This window comes from Toxotes jaculatrix, chromosome 5, assembly GCF_017976425.1.
Source record: "Toxotes jaculatrix isolate fToxJac2 chromosome 5, fToxJac2.pri, whole genome shotgun sequence".
Taxonomy (NCBI): Eukaryota; Metazoa; Chordata; class Actinopteri; family Toxotidae; genus Toxotes; species Toxotes jaculatrix.
In genome coordinates this window covers 4,780,906-4,800,588 of record NC_054398.1, presented here as the reverse complement: position 1 = coordinate 4,800,588, position 19,683 = coordinate 4,780,906, and the positions used below count along the sequence as shown (strand labels likewise).

Sequence of the window (19,683 nt, the reverse complement as noted above, 5' to 3'; positions counted from 1 at the left end):
CACAAACTTCACAGGAGAAGAGTCGAACAAAAAAAAACGAGAGGAGAGCCTTAAAGGGCAGAGCGATCTATAATCAATCACTCCACAGATACTGTTATTGACAAGTGTCAGTCAAAGATGATAGGTGATGTTGTTTCAGGATCCATATGTCATTTTGATTTGCAGTATCAGGGTTAGAAAAGTGGAAGGCTAATCCTTGTCAGCTTAAGGTCAGGCTGAAAATAGTGACACACACAGGTAAACGTTATTAATGTCATTGATTATGCATCTGTTCTGCTTCCTCCATTTGTGTGGCCTGCAGATGGTCTGTACAACTGTATACTGCACAGTAGAGAGCACTGTAGAAGCTATGTGTGCCAAAAAATAAACGTTCTGTGGCGTTTACTTGTAAACCAACTTGTGTTTACAATCAGTGTCTCTCACCAGAATGCACTCTGTGTATCCTTGAAGTCTAACAAACTCGGTGAAAGCTCTCTGCACTTCATAAAATATTTGCAAAGCTCATTCTTACAGCATTTTGAAACCTGCATGCTTTCCGTCCATTCTCTGTTCTGTTCTTCTTCACTGCGCCTGTTTGTTTATCAATACGTTTCTTAGCACGAAGTGTCGATCGCGGGAAAGTGTGAAATGGTTTGGCTTGATGACGTCCACATGCGCATATTTGTTCTCTTGCACATTCACTCTACAAACAAAACAGGGACAAATTTGTAAATGAATTTCTCCATAGCGACAGAATCTACAGGGTACCTTTAAAAAGACCCTGTTAAAACTATTTTTGATGTCTCAGTATGATTACAATATAAAATTTGAGTAAATAGTTCAGGGTTGACTCTGATATTGTAATTGTTTTATTTTTTTTTCATTTTACTCTCAAGTTAACAGAGGTTATGCCCATCAACAACTTTTCATCACTGTATTTTCTTAAGCAGAGCATGAGAATTCAGATTCCTACACAGTGTCCATTTATATTACTGTAGTATGAACTTGTCTCGACTTGCAGAGACAACACAGTTAATATTTTGTGTTTGCAGTATTGCTGAGTGATAACAGCTGATAATAATAAAGTGTTTGAAAACAATTCTTATTTGTGCATTTATGGACGACATGCTGTCAGAGAATTGACAGGTATTGAGCAGTGACCTATTCAATGCAAGAAACAAACAAATTCTTCTTCTCTTAACAACATCACTGCAGATTTTTTGACTTTGGGAGGGAGCTGTTTATTCAGTTGTATCAATGTATCAGTTTGTTTGTCGATTTCTAATCATGCCAATTCCACTGCATCGATCTGTTAAAAGAAATAATTTAACAGAATCACTCAGCAATAATCAATATGCAACATAAGAATGCTCTGGCTATTCCTGCTAATGCTGTTACTGGCAATGCTTCCATGTCTGCTTCTTTTTCTGCCTCTATTACTATGAGGCTGAACATCATTACATACATATGTGTATGTAATGATTGTATTTAACTTCTTATTAATATGCAAAATAATATGCAACCATCTCTGTACCCTGAAGATCATCTGAGCTAAATAATAAAGCTTTAGCTTTCAGCCTAAGAAAAAAGTAAAAAGGTATTCTTTATTATTAAAAAGCTTTTTGGTAAACCAGTGGATTCAGCTAATGAAGAGAGTCAAGTCAAAGAGTAAGAAAAACTTACTGCTTTGTGGCTCGTTCCATTTCAGTTTTCCGTTTTTCCTTTTTTTGCTGATTGAAAGTGCAAGTTCAAAGCCTTGTTCAAGGTGCATATTACATATAATTCTGTGCCTCTTCAAAAATAAATTAGGTAAATCTTCTATCTTCTGATCAAAAAACAATTTCATTACATGCAGAATTTCAAGAGTTTTACCAAAACAGAGCATGACATTGAAACAGAGCTTCAGTATCCAAATATAAATTCTATATACAAACTGATACATCTCATGCAAACAGTTTCCCCTGTGAGGATACACCACACTGTTTGTGCTGAGCATTGAAAATTATGATGAAATTATTGTTAGTAATGTAGATTTCTTTGTAAACACGTTTGCATTGCTGCCCCACACCAACTTGCCTTGTATTTATTTTTTCTGCATCAAAATGCACAGAGAATGACACAAATAATACGCAGATGACATTCAAAAGTTTTGTGTCGGTGTTATGTACCGATCCTGTGCAAATTAACAAGTTTCTCTAAGTGCTTCAGCTCTAGTGTTGCACAAAAGAAAAATCAATTCTTTTTGGATGACTTGTAGAAAGACAACAGCTCAAACTGACAGTTCTTCCTCTTTCGAAGTCCAAACATCTGTCACCTGTCAGGAGAGTGTATCCCAGGATATGTTTAAGTTTACAGCTCGTCTCGAAAGGTCACTGAGCTGCATACTGCAGGCACAGGCTTGAAAATTTGAAAAGTTAACAAAGAATTACAAGTAATGGTTTGCATGAGGTTTTACATGTTGGTTCATATCAGACCCTTGTCTTGATTCAAACTGGTCACCTCCTGTGCAACTTTGGTTGAACTCTTGATGGGCTCTGTCAAACCTCAGAGTTGTCAGGTTTATTTGAAACACCGCTGGTCCCCGGGAAGTTCAGTGCCTTGCTTCAGGGTGAAACAGAACTGAGCAAGCATGAGACAGATGGTGACAGGAGGTGGAAAAGCTTAGCTCCAACCCAAATGACTCAAAACTTTTTAGAAGTCAACATCATACGGCTGAATTTCAGCACAAGTTGTCATCACATTAACAGCCCCTCACCATCAGAAGTGCTGGACAGTCGCTGTAGCTGAAAGAGCACTGCGTGATTGCAGCATGTCCCAGCAGGTCTGGGCATTCGAACTGGAGTGTTTCAGCCTTTGTTCAGCCTCCATGTTCTGATGAAGAGATTCAGTCATATTGAATCAAACTGCTGTAGCCTGGTTTATCTCTCAGGCAGGAAAAAAATAAACGTCTTTGTCACACTAAATCAAACTGTTTATAACACAGTTTACTGTTGTTTTAAGCAGATATATATTATATATATATTATATATTATGTATATAAAGTGTTAATTCATTTGTCAACAACCAGAACTCCTCCCATGAATCCTTAATCAGAGTATAAACAGTAAACTAAATAACTAATACCACAGTGTGATAAAGCGGTAAGCAGTTTTATTCTATAATGTGTGCGTACACACATATGAATAAATCTTTACCCTGTGCCGTGAGGTATTAGCAACTGTTTGTCATGTGCGAAGGCCGAGTTAAAACTGATTATATATCAGGCCCCCAGGCTTTTTGTGGGATTGTTGTGGGATACAATGCCTGATTTCACGGCAGATTTTCTGAAGAATTAAGAAATTCAATGCATGCTGCAGTGTTTTTAGGCATTTTTTTTTTTGGCAATGAAATTCTGGGAGCAAGTGAAACTTGGAAAATAATGTTTTCTTTTTGTGTAATTCATTGCTAACTCACTCTCCCACTCCACAGTAGCCAACTCTTTACAGGGTACTGTTTGAGTTTATTAGCATTGAACTATTTTCTCCTTCTCCTCTGCCTCACTCAGTGATGTCTTTCTCTCTCTCTCTCTCACACACACACACACATACACATGCCCTCCATCTCTAATTTTATTACACACACAACTTAATATTTTGAAGAAAGTTTTCACACATGTATAAACATTTTATTTGAGAATTTCCATTCCTAAATAATTTCCTGTATCTCACTGCTATGATTGATGAAACTTCACAGTGAGTGGACAAAATTACAAGGTTGATTGGTTGAATTTGTGCAAATTGTTGCCATTGCTATATTACAACATCCTGGTGGGACTGATATGTGTTTAAAGCTCATGATGAGATGGAGCTTGGAGATTCGTCGCCTCTGAAATGCTGACTGAAAGTTGACTTACTAGAGCTTTCAGACGCACCTTGTGGCCTTCATCAGTTCTTCATCCGACACCTGAGTTTTATCAGTTGTCATGGAGACTAATGAAAATGTATTAATAGATAATATACTTCGTTAATAAATACAATATACTTAATTATCATAAATGCTTCAATAATAAATTTAGTGAATAAATACGACATATTTTGTATTTACATAAAGATGGCTGCATATTTTGTGTAGTTATATTGTCGATCATTCATTATCTGTTTATAAATCAGTCAGAAGTTATAATTGTTTGCATATACATCAAACTTTCTTTTTATTTGCTTACAAATACATTATAGCATAGTACACATAATTAAATGTTTATATGTGGCTTTACAAAAATGTGAAAGGGGGGATAAAGAGTTACTGCTAATCTCACAGCAAACAGAGGCACAGTAGATCTCATGATTATAGGAAATTCAGAGAAAACACCTAAGCTCTTTCATATTACTGAATTTCTATTTACTTCCCTGCCGCCAGATCTGCTCTGTATTTCCACAGCCTAGTTAAAGTCTCCTAGTTGGAGACTTTAAAGAAGGTATTTATTTTCCCTGTTCATTTTAACTTAGATGCATCTTAATTCCAGGCAAAAACCAGCCTTCAGTGCCCTTTGTCAAACTCACAGTCTTTTACCTCAACATCATGCCTTCTGCCTCCCCCTTCTCTTCGATACTGTAGGCTGTAAAGCAGCTCTGACAGCTAAGGACCTTCATGTCAGCTGTGCTTTGTCTTGAATCAGGACAAGTCGATTGATTAATGACCCCCAAATCCTCCCAACCCCCAACCCCCATGTTCTGCTGCCCATCCTCCTCCGATATGTTTGAATTACTCCTGCACTCCTGAATAATTTAATTCTCTTTTTTTTCCTCATTGTTCCTTTCCAACTGAAGGCTATTTGCACACATATGTGTTCACCTTGAAGTTATCTCCCCCTTTTCATGTCATGATAGCACACAGAGAGCAGTATGTGCTGTGAATCGATCAGAGAGTCTCCACATTGAGATCAGACAGGGAGAGGAGGGAAAGAGAAAAGAGCAGAAAAGACAAAGCAGTGAGTGGGAGAAGAGTGGGGAAAGAAACAAAGAGCGAGGAAAAGAGTAAGAGGGGGAAAGAATAAGAGAGCTAAAAATATCCACCGCCACCTTTAATTCGAGCAGCTGATGCTGTGTATTGTTGCTGTGTGCAACGCTTCAGTACATACAGTACCTCGAAGTGGATCTGTCACTTGTAAATGAACTGCAGTTTACTGTCGAGGGCTTTTTCAGGCACTCGCAGACACAAAGCAAAGAGTGCGTGCATGTGTTTATGTACATTTATTTACTGAAGGAATGTGTACGTGTGTTAAAAAGGGATGTAGACCGTGACATTGTCAATCTGTCTCTAAAAGTTACTGTTACAGCGCTTTTCAAGCTTTTACGTTCTCAGCACAGCAAAATCCTCCATCATTTTTGAAACAGCAGGTTCTTCATGTCAGACAGAGGCACAGAAAAAGCTGGCTTCTCGTTTCTCTATATGGCACCAGTTAGTTTTGCCTGCTGAAATGATGATTAGTGCTCAGTTCTGCTGTAGGTAGTAAGCTAGTTAGCAGGACATGCTAACATTTGCAGTTTACATTTTAGCTAACAAGCAAACACACAGTTTAATCCATTGCTTACACTGTTGCTGTTGTGCTTTTGGAAAGACTAAAGAAATGACATGATACCCCATAAATGAGTGTCTTTCTTAGTACAGGACCATTCACAGCCCTTCAATGTGTGTAAAAATCCAAATCTTGACAGGCCTGCTGTGCTTAGTCAGGTTTGCTAAGGTATGAGCGGCAATGACTGTTCAGGGGAGGGCTTTAATGACTAGTAATAAAAATTTGAAAACATTCAGTAAAAATTTTAGTCAGTGACGTGTGTGTATTGTGTGCATTTGTGTGTTTGCAACCAGCCGTGCCAAACATTACTGTGATGGAGAAGAGATTGGAGTCGCCATATGTTTTCCCGTCTGCTGAGACAGATGTCTGTAACAGTAGCTGTTAATACATGCCCATAAGATAAAAGATATTGCACACTGTCTGAGGTTTAAAAATGTAAAAAAAAAAAAAAAATCCAATTTCTGTATCTAATGGCATAAACAGTAAGCTGATCATTCTTCCTCTTTTGCACCAGTATTAGTGGACACTTCTGATTATCATGGCACCATAGGCATGAAATATCCAGTGTTCTGAACCACTGGGGAAATGCATTTATCTGTGACAGGATGTCTTCAGTCCTCATAAAGCTGGAGATGGTCTTTGAGTGGGTGGCAGGGGATGAGTGGGCCAGTGTGAGGAAGGCAGAGGAAAGGCCCTCATTTTGTTAATGTACCATACAGTACATTTACCACAGAGTAAATGTTGGCTTACTACTCTTTTGTATCCAGTTCAGCTTCAACATTTTGTATGCTAATCATTAGCTGTCTGGCAGCTACTAACAGCTGAATAAAATCTACTGTGGAGAAAGAGATGATCTTACATAAACATGATAATAAAGCTGTTAAACTGATAAATGCGTCACCACCCACACTGTTTGACTGACAAGTAATCTGTGGGTAGCACAATGCAGGAACCTCACAGCTCCAAGACATGATGTTTGCAAACCTTTGTCTTATTTTTGTCTTCTGCTGAGGTTTGTTTTTCCCACTTAATTTTTGTTTTTTGACATTGCAAAGCATTCTCTAGCAAAGAAGAATTTATCAATGCATATGGAACCAACAGACGAGCAGGTTTTGGACCAACAAAGCTGAAAAACCCTGTTGATATTGGGCGACTGCAAAACCCCTGATAACATTCAACATTCAGATATTGTTCTGCATCACCAAGCAAGTTCTAAGACCAAGAGGAAGGGTAACCACAGTTAAGAGGCATGAAAACACGCAGCCCCAGTAAACATCCTGTGGGAAACAATAGAGACTTCTAAAAAAAAAAAATACATTGGAAGATGTGAGTTCTTGTTGGAACGTATGATGAAAAGTTGTGAGATTATGCAGGACTTTATAAACAAGAGGACTTTAAAGTAAATTCTAAATGATATAGATGGGATCTCTTTCAAGATCCTGGCTGCAATTATAGCTCTATGGCACTGTGATTGCTTATAGCTCAGAGCTACATGCTGTAGCTTTACAACTTTCTTATAGCAGAATTTGTTGTAGCTTTTTCTAAGATTATCCAAAGACAGCAGGATGCATATGATGCTGACATATGCAGCAGACAACTCCCTAACATTGACACTTCAAGTAAGTTGTGTGATGCATATGACCATAATTTCTAGTGCGACTAGGCTGCCTGTTCAGTCAGGACCAAATGTTTCTCGGCTGTGAAGCTGATTTAATATCTCTGAATTCTGCCCTAGTTTAAATCCTGAAGAACAGTCAGTTCCATTTTTTTTTAATCTCACAAAATAGTTAGTGCATTGGTCTGAAATTAACTGGTGTGAGCTGGAACACACTTTTATGAACTTTTCTGCCACTTCATTTGAGGGATGGTGTAGCAACAGTGGACCTTTTTTCGTGATTCATGTCAACACATTTAAATGCTAGCGCACACAGAAAGGAAAGTTAAATTAGGTGAATGTGGAATAACTCGAATCAGGTTTAATTGAGGAGAAAGTCAATAGAGAGCCCCTTCCCCTCACCCTGCTGCTAGATTCGGAGGCTGTAATTCTTCACATACTTCTATAATTGAGGAGGACACTTATTTTCTAAGTCCATCGAAATGACCACTGGGCTTTTATCTCCAACTGTCTCCATGGTTACAGACTATGGTTTAGTTGATGACTGCGCGTGTGTGTGTATGTGTTTGGGGTGGAGGGAGGTAGCTCCTAATTGACTGGCTGTTAAAGCTTTTAATTAAGAGTGGGCAGCCAGCTCTCCAATTAGCTGTGAGGGGCCCATCAGGGGATGAAAAGAGGATGGAAGCTCAGGAGAAAGTGGTGGGAGAGGGGGGAGGAAGCAGGCAGTGAGGGAGGAGAAGAGGAAGGAATGGGGGAGAGGGAAGAAACAGAAGAGAAAGAAGGTGAGAAGGGAAGCCTTTAAATTGGAATGGATGTTTACTTCCATGTTACTTCTCATTTTTTTAGACAGCTCAACACACACACACAAACAACCATCATCAACAAAGAGAGTGAGAAGCAAAATGGATTTTCCAGTTCTGTACATTTCACAATAGGAGTTAATGAACAGTTAACTATGCGAAACACAGCTGTGTGAAGAATTTTCATCAGTACACTGTCATGTTCACGTTCACGTTGTTTCTCACCAAAACACACTGTTTCCTTGTCTAACATTGTTTTTAAATCATTAACTGTTTACATGCACGTTTGCTTGTTAGCAGTCTTCTTCTTTTGTCACGTGCACTGCTACATGTCTTGGCATGTTGCTGCCACCAACTGATAGCATATTTTTTGCAGAAATCGTTCTGTTGACTCATGATTGATTGATAAAAGAACACTCTGTTAATGTTTCATATGCTATAGGTAGCACCAGTCTGTATATTACCAACTGAAAAGGGTTTTATTCTCTTCTGATAAAATTTCTAACTTTTAACTTTTAATAAAGTGACCTCATTGCATTGACTTGCACCTCTAATCCACTGGAAGTCTCTCTTGGTGCAAAAAGTAAACATTTTGCACCAAAGCAAAACATTGTTGTGTGACCAAAGCTAATTAGGAAGAGCCCTGTGTATTTGGGTATCTAATAATCACACTGGAGTAAGAGCCAATTAAACAGAGGACCTCAAAGGAGCAGGCTTCCCATCCGTCCATTCCTTTTCTGTCTTTGAAAAGGCGAGTTCCTTTCCGATAAACAGATATAATTGCCTATTTATCAGCCTCTTTAGAAGTCCCACTTTACATGAAATATTCATGATGAAACAATGGAAATGAAAAGAGAGAGAGAGATAACAGCGCGAAGATAGTTTTAGGGTACCTGCTGTACCTGCTCGGTGTAGCTGAGCAGTGCTGTACTCATTTGTGTTTTAAGCAGACAAAAAAAAGGAAGAAAATTCAGTTATAAATATGAATGAAACAGGAACAAACAACACAGGAGAAAGACAGCCCTCGTGGTAACTTGCTCTTATGGATGAGCTACTCTCAATATTTGAAGAGGAAGTGACAGTAGAATGCCAAGTTAGGAGACTGGACTTCAACATATATACATAGACATATGAATTTAAATAAATATAATCCAGCAGCAATAGATCAAGTCACAAGTGATACAACTCAATGCGTTTTTATTCTTGTTGCAGGTGCAGTGGAGGTGAGGAAAGAAGGTCTGGAGGCTCAGATCAACCGCCTGGCTGAACTAATTGGTCGACTGGAGAATAAGGTAAAGAATCCAGACACACTCACACACATGTGCAAACTTGTTCTTAGGAAAATAAAGCATTAACGTATATTCATTTCCTGGAGGTGTGCCCTAACCATGACCACAACATGCATAACCCCAAACCGTGATCAAAGCTCAAGTCTAGAAGGATGACATGGATGTTGGCAATATTCAATATTCAGTGTTTTTCTTATTGCCGTACTGACACGTATTGACTGTGTATTAATAGCCTGATATTTCTAACTCCTCTGTGCCACAGAGATTAAAAACACATCAGTCAGACACACATCATAATGAATAACATTACTATGAACATGGGCACTGCAGTTCATTTTGAGTAAATCCCACATACGCACGCTGTCCTGCTGCTGTAAATACACATGAGTGCATCAACTTTGTATTAATCTGCAGATGAAAATAGACCCTAACAAATGTACTGTTCGCTGTGGTTTGAGTAAAGTTTGCTATAAAAACAGTTCCCAGCTGTTTCAGGAAAATAAAGAGCTCTTATAGAAAATGAATCTACAAGTTACTTCTTGAATAACAATAAAGATTGTTAGTGGTTTCTATCCTTTTTGGCTTTGACCCTTTAAAGTCAACACCAGCTGCCACAATCAAAAATTACAGTTTCTGATCTGAGTGCGTTTCACACTAGCAAAGACTGATTTTTTTAACCTCCTTAGATTGTTTGATTTGAATATTTTAGGCACCTGAAGAGGAATAACTTATCCACACTTTTACCAGAAAAAAAACACAAGCAAAATTTTGTGGAGCAGGAACCTGTGTTTGTTCTTCTTCTCTAACTTGTTAATCATCTGGTAAACTCTCAGATGTATCTTGTGACTCCCTTGGGGGAGCACACTGTCAGACAGTACTGAGAGAAAGACTAACACATTGTTTTGGTCTTGTCATAACAGTTTTTTTTTTCATCACTTTACAGCTTGTTTCTTTGACTGTTTACTGGTTTACCTTGGGAGACATTTTGTCCCCAAATGGGAGGTTTGTCTCCACACTGTGACTGTGTGAACACATTAAGCACATTTGACACCACAAAGTGATTAATACAAGCACACTCGTCATAGCCCAGTAACATATTACATAAGTTATGGTAAAAATGAATTTAAACTGACTATGAAACAGACTGGTGAACTCTGAACTCCATTACAGTGTTGATCTCTAGTTGTATTTTAAGCGCTGCTTATCCTTTAGAGTGCTGAAACACCTCCATCAGATACTAAAGGCACAGAGCCAGTAATCTTGTCCTCTAGATCCACAAACTTTTTTTTTTTTTTTTTTTTTAAACAAGTTGACAGCATGTGGAGAATTTATAAGTTTGAGATGTTACACTGGCCAAATTGGGCATCGCTGAAGGTCTACAGAGGATAGGAGGAAGAAAAAAAAAGAAAAAAATGGGAAGAAAAAATGAAAGAAGCAGGGGGTTAATGAGGAGATGAAGGAGGGGCTGGCATAAGGAGGTAATTAACACCAAGTGATGGAGAGGAGCGGATGAAGGGGGATGAGGAAAGAGACAGGACACAATTAAAGAAGGGCCTTACGTCCAAATAATTGCAAAGTGTATTTTTCCACGCTTTTTCCTCTTTGTAGCAGCTCTCTGGTCCCAGATGCCTTTTCATCCTCCTCCTTCTCTTCCTCCATCTTTACATCACCTCATTCCTCCTACCTTCCCCTCCTCCTCCTGCCCCTTCCTCTGCCTCCCTTTTTGTCTCTCCATTCCTCTGCATTGCCTGCGTCTTGTCCAATACTGAACATGTTAAGGCTAATGGAGCCCCAGCAGACTCAGCTGTCTCTGGCAGAGTGGGCCACTACATGAGAAAGAGCTAAGAATAACTAAACACAATGTACCACCAGGGGGGAGGGAGGATGTGGGAGGAAATGAGTGGAATCACATAAAGAAAAAAGGAAAATGACAAGAAAAATAAAAAAAAGAAGAGAGAGAATGCTTGATCAGGTTTGAGAGAATTCCTGCTCATGTGTGAACAGACCTGCATCTCCAACCCTGATTCCTATTTAGAACCAACCTTTTAACCTTTGACCCCTGATGGTCATTTAATATACTGCTAACAAATTGCCCAGGTTTTAGCAGAACGGTTTCACTCAGTCGAGTGACCTGCATTTTAGCAGAAACGATTGAAACGTCTCACACCGAGGGATTGTTCACCTGTGACCCATTACGCTACCCAGTGGCTGCCTTGTTTACAGTGACTGAGGCACAAAGGACATCGTCTCACAGCTGGATAAACGCAGTCAGGTCTGATTTTTACCAGTTAAGACTGAAGAAAGAAAACTCTTCAGCACTGATTTTTTTTTTCTGAATAAAAGTAGGTGATAATTAATTGAAGTTTTCACACAGGGTAAAGTAGAGCTGACAGGAATATTGCATTAGTTTATCCATTTTTCACCATCTCATCAACAAGCTAAATCTAGAGTATGTGGGAATTATAGTAAAACAACCTCTGAACATTGCTCCAATAGCCAGTAGACAAACGTAAACCTGTAAACATGAAGTGAAAAGGGATAAAAGTGGAATGAAAGGTTGTGATGAAGGGGATTAGTCACAGTGACATCAAAACCCTTTAAGGTCGGACCAGGGGACCGAGTAGTAAAAAATGTTTATACATGAAAATTTATATATATATGGTAGAGGTGTAAATGAATACATTATTCAAATATGCACAGATAATGTACTCTGAACAAAAACAAAAAAGCATCCATATTTTTAGTGGTACATTATTTTTTATTCATGATGCAGGAAAGTCAAGCCTAGTACTGTGCACAGCTTGAGAGAAGACAAGGACACTGAGGAGCTGAAGTCAGGAGCCATCTCAAAAGTGCATGCTAATGGGCAAACAGAGCTTCTCAAATTTTGGTTTACAGGCAGGTTTCGATCCAAAAGTTGTGCAAACTTGAACTGAATTTCAAGAAACCTTGAAAAATAAATAGACCAATAAATAATTTGGTGCTTGTTTCCATCCACCGCTATTCCACAAATATTTGAAGTTGGTTTGTCAAGATAATTTTCCAGTCGAGTGCCTTTACCTCAGTGTCAGTCAAACCCGGAATTTTATTTTTAGAAAACTATGTAAAAAAACATGATGGAAATATGGTTCATATATTAATTTGAGGAAGGTTACAGTTTACTCATCGCTCATCACACAGAGCTGATGTGTTAATTTGCTGCTGTTTTCACTGGAGCAGAAGCTTCTGGACGTTTAAGCCACATGATTTATTCGCTGTCTGTTTCTCTTGCACTTTGTCCTTTTTAGCTTTTATCAATACGCCAACTTTTCCACCTCAGCTGACCGTAAAAACTTTTTTTGCAGTATTTTAAGATTTTTAAGTAGTGAGCTTCAGAGATTTTTTTGTTTTTTTTTTCAACAGGACCAGTCTGTTTCCCACTGCTTCTTAAGTGTAGTTTAAATTTTTTAAAGGTAACATTTCATTTAATGAACAGAATGAAGCAGTTTTTCCTTCCAGGTCTCAAGAAAATCTGTTAAGTCCTGGTCCACATAAATTATTTCAAGCGTCACTTTAGTGAGCGTTAAATGCAGATATTTTCACTTTCCAAACTGAAAAACCCAACGAAGGAAATTAAGTAATTTTCTTTTCAATAACCTGCCTTACTTTCATTTCGGAGGTTTTGTGAGGTTGTTACATTTTCATACGATTTTCCACATCAGTGAAAAATTTCCTTTGTGAACGGAAGAAAGTGCCCCTCAAATTACCCTTCCAATGACAGCAGAGAATAGCAGAAAAAAACTGTACGTAGAGAAAAAAAAAAAATAGGTCGCCAAACTTTTATGTTGCAAAGTGTGTTGTCAGAATAATGAGAGCTACAGAAAAAAGAATGAATAGAAATTTTCCGCTGGATTACATTTTCAGAAGACCAGACAGCACACTGCAGGAATCGTATCATATCAAAGCAAAATACGGCTTTGAGGAGGTTTATTGAATGTGGCTTTGTCTTTGCCTCTCTGTTTGGCCTTGTATTACCTGTATGGATCTCAGTGTTAAGACCGTGCAGGAGTCTGGAAGAGGAAATGATATTATCACACCGCGTCAGAGTGAATCATGAATTGTTTACTGAATGAATAATAAGCCAGCTACACACTGAGTGATGTTGTGCCTGGCAAGATGAAAATAGTACCCTGCGTTGGCACCACTGCTCTGTGATAACACTGGATATCCTGTTACCTGAAAACCCTCCTCAAAGTGGTAAATTCATGTTGCCTCTGTTGCTCGCTCTCACTGTCAGTTTCGTTTTCCCCCATGCTCCTCTGGGAGTTAGCTTGTTCCTTTGATTGCAAAATATCATTTTTTTTATTGCTCTCTGTGTGCCACAGACAAGAAGATGTGTTTTTTCCTCTGGAAAAGTCAGTCTCAGGATGAGAGGCTTTGATTATAGCTGCACATCTGGTATAGGTGACACTGAGGCAGAATACTGACAAATAAAAAGATACAGCTTTCTTCTCTTCCAGCAAAAGAATGTAGTGTTGTCTTTGATAACTTTAACAATACTCTCTCTCTAATGGCAGATCTCAAACGTATTTGCATTCAGTGAAGAACCTTCAAAGATACAAAGGTGGATAAAGTAGATCCTCCGGCCTGTGATTGTTAAAAGGAAACAGGCATCAGATAAAATCTTCTTTTTTTTAAGTTCTAGAGGTTTAGGCAGGTTTAAAAGAAGTTATCCAAATGCTAATTAATAGTTATTAGTTAAACCAGTGTTTGACAAGTCAGAATGTTCACATTGATAAAGATCTGTTGGTTAAATAATTCTGTTTCACAACCAAGTATTTCAGTTATGCAATAAAAAAAATAACAGACAGCGAGTCTTCACCTCTGAAATCTTTTATGTGCTGAACAACCATTAACACACAGCCCCTTACACTTCAGTCCAGCTGTGACCAGACTGTGAAGCATTAAGATCAAATCATTCATCCTAGAACTCAGTATGTTTCCGGTAGCATTTATAGTATGTGTGTGTGTGTGTGTGTGTGTGTGTGTGTGTGTGTGTGTGTGTGTGTGTGTGTGTGTGTGTGTGTGTGTGTGTGTGTGTGTGTGTGTGCCTGCCCACTGAGCCAGACCCCATTTCCTTGACTTACCCCGCTGCGTTTGGTAAAAGTCTTAGTTACCCTGTGTGCGATGCAGACACTGTTCATTCACAGTAGCGACAGTGCTACTCATCAGTCACCGTGGTGACACTGGTGAAACCTGCAGCGCTTACTGTGATTTATTAGAACAGGTTTATATAACTCTGACTCACAGGCAGTGAGAGCAGAGGGGAAAACTAGAAATCAATGTCCCGTCATCTTCACACACAGACACACACACACTCACATACACTATATATCAGCGCACTTGGCTTTACTAATGGCTTGTCTGAAGAGCACATTTGAACTTAACTGTAGATTTATTTGTGTCCCATTCACTTAAGTCTTGAATGAATAATTGACAGTTAGCTAAACCCCTCCCCTGAAGCACAGGGATCTAATAAGAGAAATGCTCATTATCTAGAGAGTGTGAAGGGTTGTGTCTTTTTTGTTTTTTTTTGTTTTTTAACTTTCCCAAACCAACAACACAAGAGCAAATGTGTAAGTAGTGGAACTGACGGTGTGTTTGTCTGCTCTAACGTAAGTGCCAGATGTGCAAATGTCCAGTGGGCAAAAGTTCAACTAGCTTACTAGTAGCAAACCAGCATTATTTCCAAAGAGGAGCACATCAAGAGCTGAACTAAAAAATATGTGAGGTAGATACATTAGAAAAATATCTGTTCAGAGTTTAGAGTATTGACTCTGTCTTGCTCTTTCTTTAGTTTGGAGAAGTTCACACTCCTCCAGCCAAACTTGCATTAAATAGTATTAACAGAGGTACAAATGGGACGGAGCTAAGTGCCGCCTCTTGATGTCCAGTTGACACCCTGTGCTTAGGATGAGTTCAGTCCATGAGTCCATCATAGTAGTTGGTTTTTATTTTACAAAACAAAAAAAACAGTGTGTACTCAGGGTCATATTTTAAATGTGTCCTGATGTTTTCCTCTACCTCTACCTGCCTCTCCAGCAGATTTGTTGCTCGACCACAAAAGCATTGTAATTGGCTGCTCCGGTGGCAATGATTTGTTGTTGTTGGATGCACTCCTGTTCCTTTGCTTAAAAATCGTACAATTTTACAGCAAAGTTTTACAAGTAAAAAGGTCCACGTTTTGGGAATGAATGGCATTGCTCAGCAGGCAGTCCGCTACAAAAATTTCTCTGGTTGTCTGTATCATGCTTAATCAAAGAACTACAGCGCTGAGTAAAGATTTTGTAGCAAGAGAACAAACCATGTCTTGCGTGAGGTTATGAGATGTGAGTCAGTTGCATGAGTCTCATGCTAAATGTATGAGAGTTGGCAGCCCTGTCCATATTTACATGTTGTCTACATAGATCATCAAATAGTGAGGATAGCTTAATGTAGCTTCAGCCTCAAACTTTTAGCATTATATCATTCATGTAGCTGTCACATGGATATGTAAGACCATATTACGTGCTTCTTATTTTAAAATGTGTTTTATATTCATGCGTTTCATATTCATAAGTCATAATAATAATTCATAAGTCATTTGTTTTCAACCTCACTGAGCTGTAGCATTAGCTTTAGCTTACACTAGCTAGCTGTAGCTGATACAATCTTCTAGTTACAGATGCAGTTTCATCAGACAACATCCATGGCCTCCTATTGTTTACGTCTGTGTGAAATCCATTGAGATCCATTGTTTCAAAAGTTACAATGCATTTTGATGGAAAATCAGCCCCTCTGTTGTTTTAAGCTGCATCCTGTACGACAACGGAGAACCTGACAGGCATAACAACGCTAGCTAAGGGGACAGGATTTATTAAGTGATTCTTGACACTGACATTACAAGTTACATCTCCTTTATTTAGCACAGTCTTATGAAAAAAATCTTTTAAACTAATTCCTACCCCCCATAGCTCCTTCATCATGATGTTCAGACTGTTGCATTTCATTGGTCTTGCATGTTTAAATCTTTCACGCTGATATAACTCTGTTTTTCTTTTTTTCTTTTGTGCTTGTTATTGGCATGCATCCACCCCTCTGAGCCCCTGTTCAACCTTATTTTCATCATAAAACGACATCACCTCATGTCTTTGTGCCTGTTTCTGCTCTCTTCCTGTCCATTAATACCTCTCGTTGTGAGTGACTGATGTCTGCTTCAAGCTGTTGTTGTAGTTGTAGTTGGCGTTGGTCTTGTTGATTGACATGTTGCTGCTGTTGTTGTTGTTGTGCTTCTCCTTGCAGACGGTCTGGTTTGATCTGCACCAGAGGCTAACAGACACAGATGGCACCACCAGCGCAGTAAGTAGACACTAAATGGATAACCATTTTACATTACACTGCAACACACAACCCCAGGAGCAGCATCACTTATTTCTGCTTTACAAAGGCCAACAGCCACTGCAGCGGTACTTTGGGTTGAGTGTTATGAGGCTGAGACTTTGTGATTTAATTAACATGGGAAACACTTCTGCATGACCAGCACCGTCCTTAAATAAGCCAGGTCTCAGTGCCTGTCCCTTGGCCTCTGATCTTTTGAAATTAGGCTATTCCGCAGGAAATGTGCGTGTTTTGTTTTGTTGTCTAGACCTGAATAATTTATAGACACTGAGTATGCTCCAGAAGAACTAATAGAGTCCCACGCTATCTTACAATATCTAATGCCCACAAAAAAATTACATATCAGCTGTCCTGGAAACATACAGCATATTCACGGTGTGGGATTTTCTCTGTGATAATGATCAGTGATTCATATGAAAAGCCATATAAACCATCAGAATTGTGTGGGCTTCTTCTTTTCAGGCTGTATTTGGATTGAATCATAAATCAGAAAATATTCAGACACAGAAAATCTCAACTATTTGATGCCATTTTTCATCAGAGACTGTTATCACATACAGCACTGAAGTAGCGATAAGTGTGTTCAAAGTTCAAAAACTGCAAGTTACAGTTAATCTGTGTCTCAGAGATATATCATTTTACTGTAGTCACATGCACTTACGCACTGTTGTGTTGGCTGTATACGGTGGAGAGTGGTGTAGATGGAGTTCAGTTCATTGATTCTTGCCTATGGAACAGGCAGAGGCATATTACTGGCACCAGTATAAAGTTACATTACATTTACACCAGAGCAAGTGATGAATGGATCCTGCAACAATCTGATCCATGTGGTTTCTTCACAGATGGAAAACCACTACACCACCAGCCAGACCTGTTAAAATATAGATTCACCCCTGAAAGTCTGTGTACATGCAATGACAGAAATACACCTTTCAGAATTATAAAGTCTTGTGTCTCATGTCCACTCCCACGATTAGCTGTAAATAGATCAAGACATACTCTTAATCATCCGTGTGCATATCAGTACTCTATATCAGTGCAGTTTTACTGATTGTGTTGCACTCTCAAACAGTGCTGTCATTTACCACTACCATTATGCACGGCTATGACTATTTGTACTGCACCTATCATCAGTTGATCATATGGGGGATAAATTTAAGGCAGATTAGTGTAGTGACATAAAATTACATTTTCTATCTAAATAAACAAAATAAGATTGATCATGCAGGCCTGTGCAGAATTTCTCACAGGCACATGCTTTGATCCTCCCTGGACCTGGGCGGTTATAGAGGCAAACATTACCACACCTGTATCATTAAAGGACGGAATACACTCTCCCATTTATTCTCTCACTTTCCCCTATACTAAGAATGTAATTGCTAAAAATTCTCTGAGGAACTGGGTTCAGTATAAGCGCTTCGGTGCCTCACAAGCTGCTAATTATGTTTTACCTCCTTCCCTAGCAGGCCGTGTTTTGTTAATGTGGTCAGATCTTGGTATCAGTACTTTGAAGACTTTTACAATGATCATGTTTTTGCATCCTTTCAGCAACTCTCGGACAGATTTTCACTCCCTCGACAACATTTTTTTTTTTTTTTTGATATTTACAGGTCTGTAGCTTCACTCATAACGCAATCCAGGTGTTTCCGAACCCACCTAATGGTTCAGTTTTAGTTTCCTGACACCAATCCCAGCTTTGAAACGCTCAGTTTCACATATCTATAATCAAATTAATCTTCTATGTACAGTCATTAAACTCCATAAAGACACTTTGGGAGGAGGATCTGGAGGAAGTAATACCAAGGAAGTTTGGGCAGAGATTTTAGACCATGTACGCAAATGTATTTGTGCACGACATGGTCTTATTCAGTGTAAAGTGGTCCACAGTACCTATTACACAAAGGCTGGATTGATCAGCAATGTCTGGTCTGAAGTGTACATGGGGGGTGCACATTATTGTTTCATAAATACCAGTCTATGTGTGTAAAATGCCATATGCATGTTTTTTTTGTACATATGGCCCCAGATCTGTGCCACAAGCAGTTACCAACCGGGTCTTCTTCTTCTTCTGTCTGCAGGAGACCAGTGTAATAATCACCCACTGCACTTTAACTCACAGCAGTTGAGCCACTTATGGTTTCCCATTAGCTGCTGGCAAGTAGTGAGAGCCCTGATTAAATTGTCCAGTTGTCATAGTCACAGACACAGAGAGGTTATTATAAGAAACTGCTAACTTGCACTGAGAGGGAGAAGTTTCAAGTTGTGATTTGTCATTAAAATGCATCTCAAAAAAACTCTTAAGCACCAAAGAAGAAGAAACACTTCAAAATACAAAGAATGGGCAAAAGTAAGAAACATGAAAACTGAGAAAACATTGAAAATAATGAACTTAAAGAAAAACATTCACCTAATACTCTTTGTGGCAATTAAAGAAATAGCTCTCAGCGATTACCTTATTTTCCAGGGTCCATTTGGTTGTTTGGTGTTTTGCTTTATAAAAACACAGTAAACCGGATCCAGTGTGGCAATTCATGCCTTCGAGGTAATAATGTTTGTATATACACAGAGAGAAGAAAACACTCTGCTTCAGTTCCCATGGTAATGTAGCATGAGCTTGGTCTCACCTCCTCACAGCTCAGTGTGTGGAGTTCAGAGTTTAATGAATGTGCAAAACAGTCAGTACAAACGTATTCAGATCTGAAAACTCACACGATTTTCATTACACAATACAATATATTGTAAAACAGATGTTAAGTCTTAATTTCAACATGTGAAATCTTTAACTCATAGCTGAAATTATGTTTTTCATATTTTCACTATCTTACCCAAATTAATGACATGGATGATTTCTCATGTGCAAAAACAAATTCTGTTTGAAAACTTGAATAAAAAAGAAACTACCTGTTTTCACACAAAAACATACTCCACAACAACACAAAAGCTTTGGCTTCACATGTTTTTTTCAGTAATTTCTATAGAGATCTCGAGTATTTATTTTGTGCTCACTTAGTGGCCCTACTGTTCAAAAAT

The 19,683-nt window shown here is 38.7% G+C and overlaps 1 protein-coding gene across 1 annotated transcript in view; it reads left to right on the top strand.

Moving 5' to 3' along the window:
- necab2 (N-terminal EF-hand calcium binding protein 2) overlaps positions 1–19,683 on the top strand; it is a 101,202-nt gene that overhangs the window by 55,541 nt on the left and 25,978 nt on the right. Inside the window, exons 8-9 of the mRNA XM_041037477.1 lie at positions 9,161–9,240; positions 16,558–16,614. Of these exons, the coding sequence (XP_040893411.1) occupies positions 9,161–9,240; positions 16,558–16,614 (137 nt within the window). The remainder of the gene's footprint in view (positions 1–9,160; positions 9,241–16,557; positions 16,615–19,683) is intronic.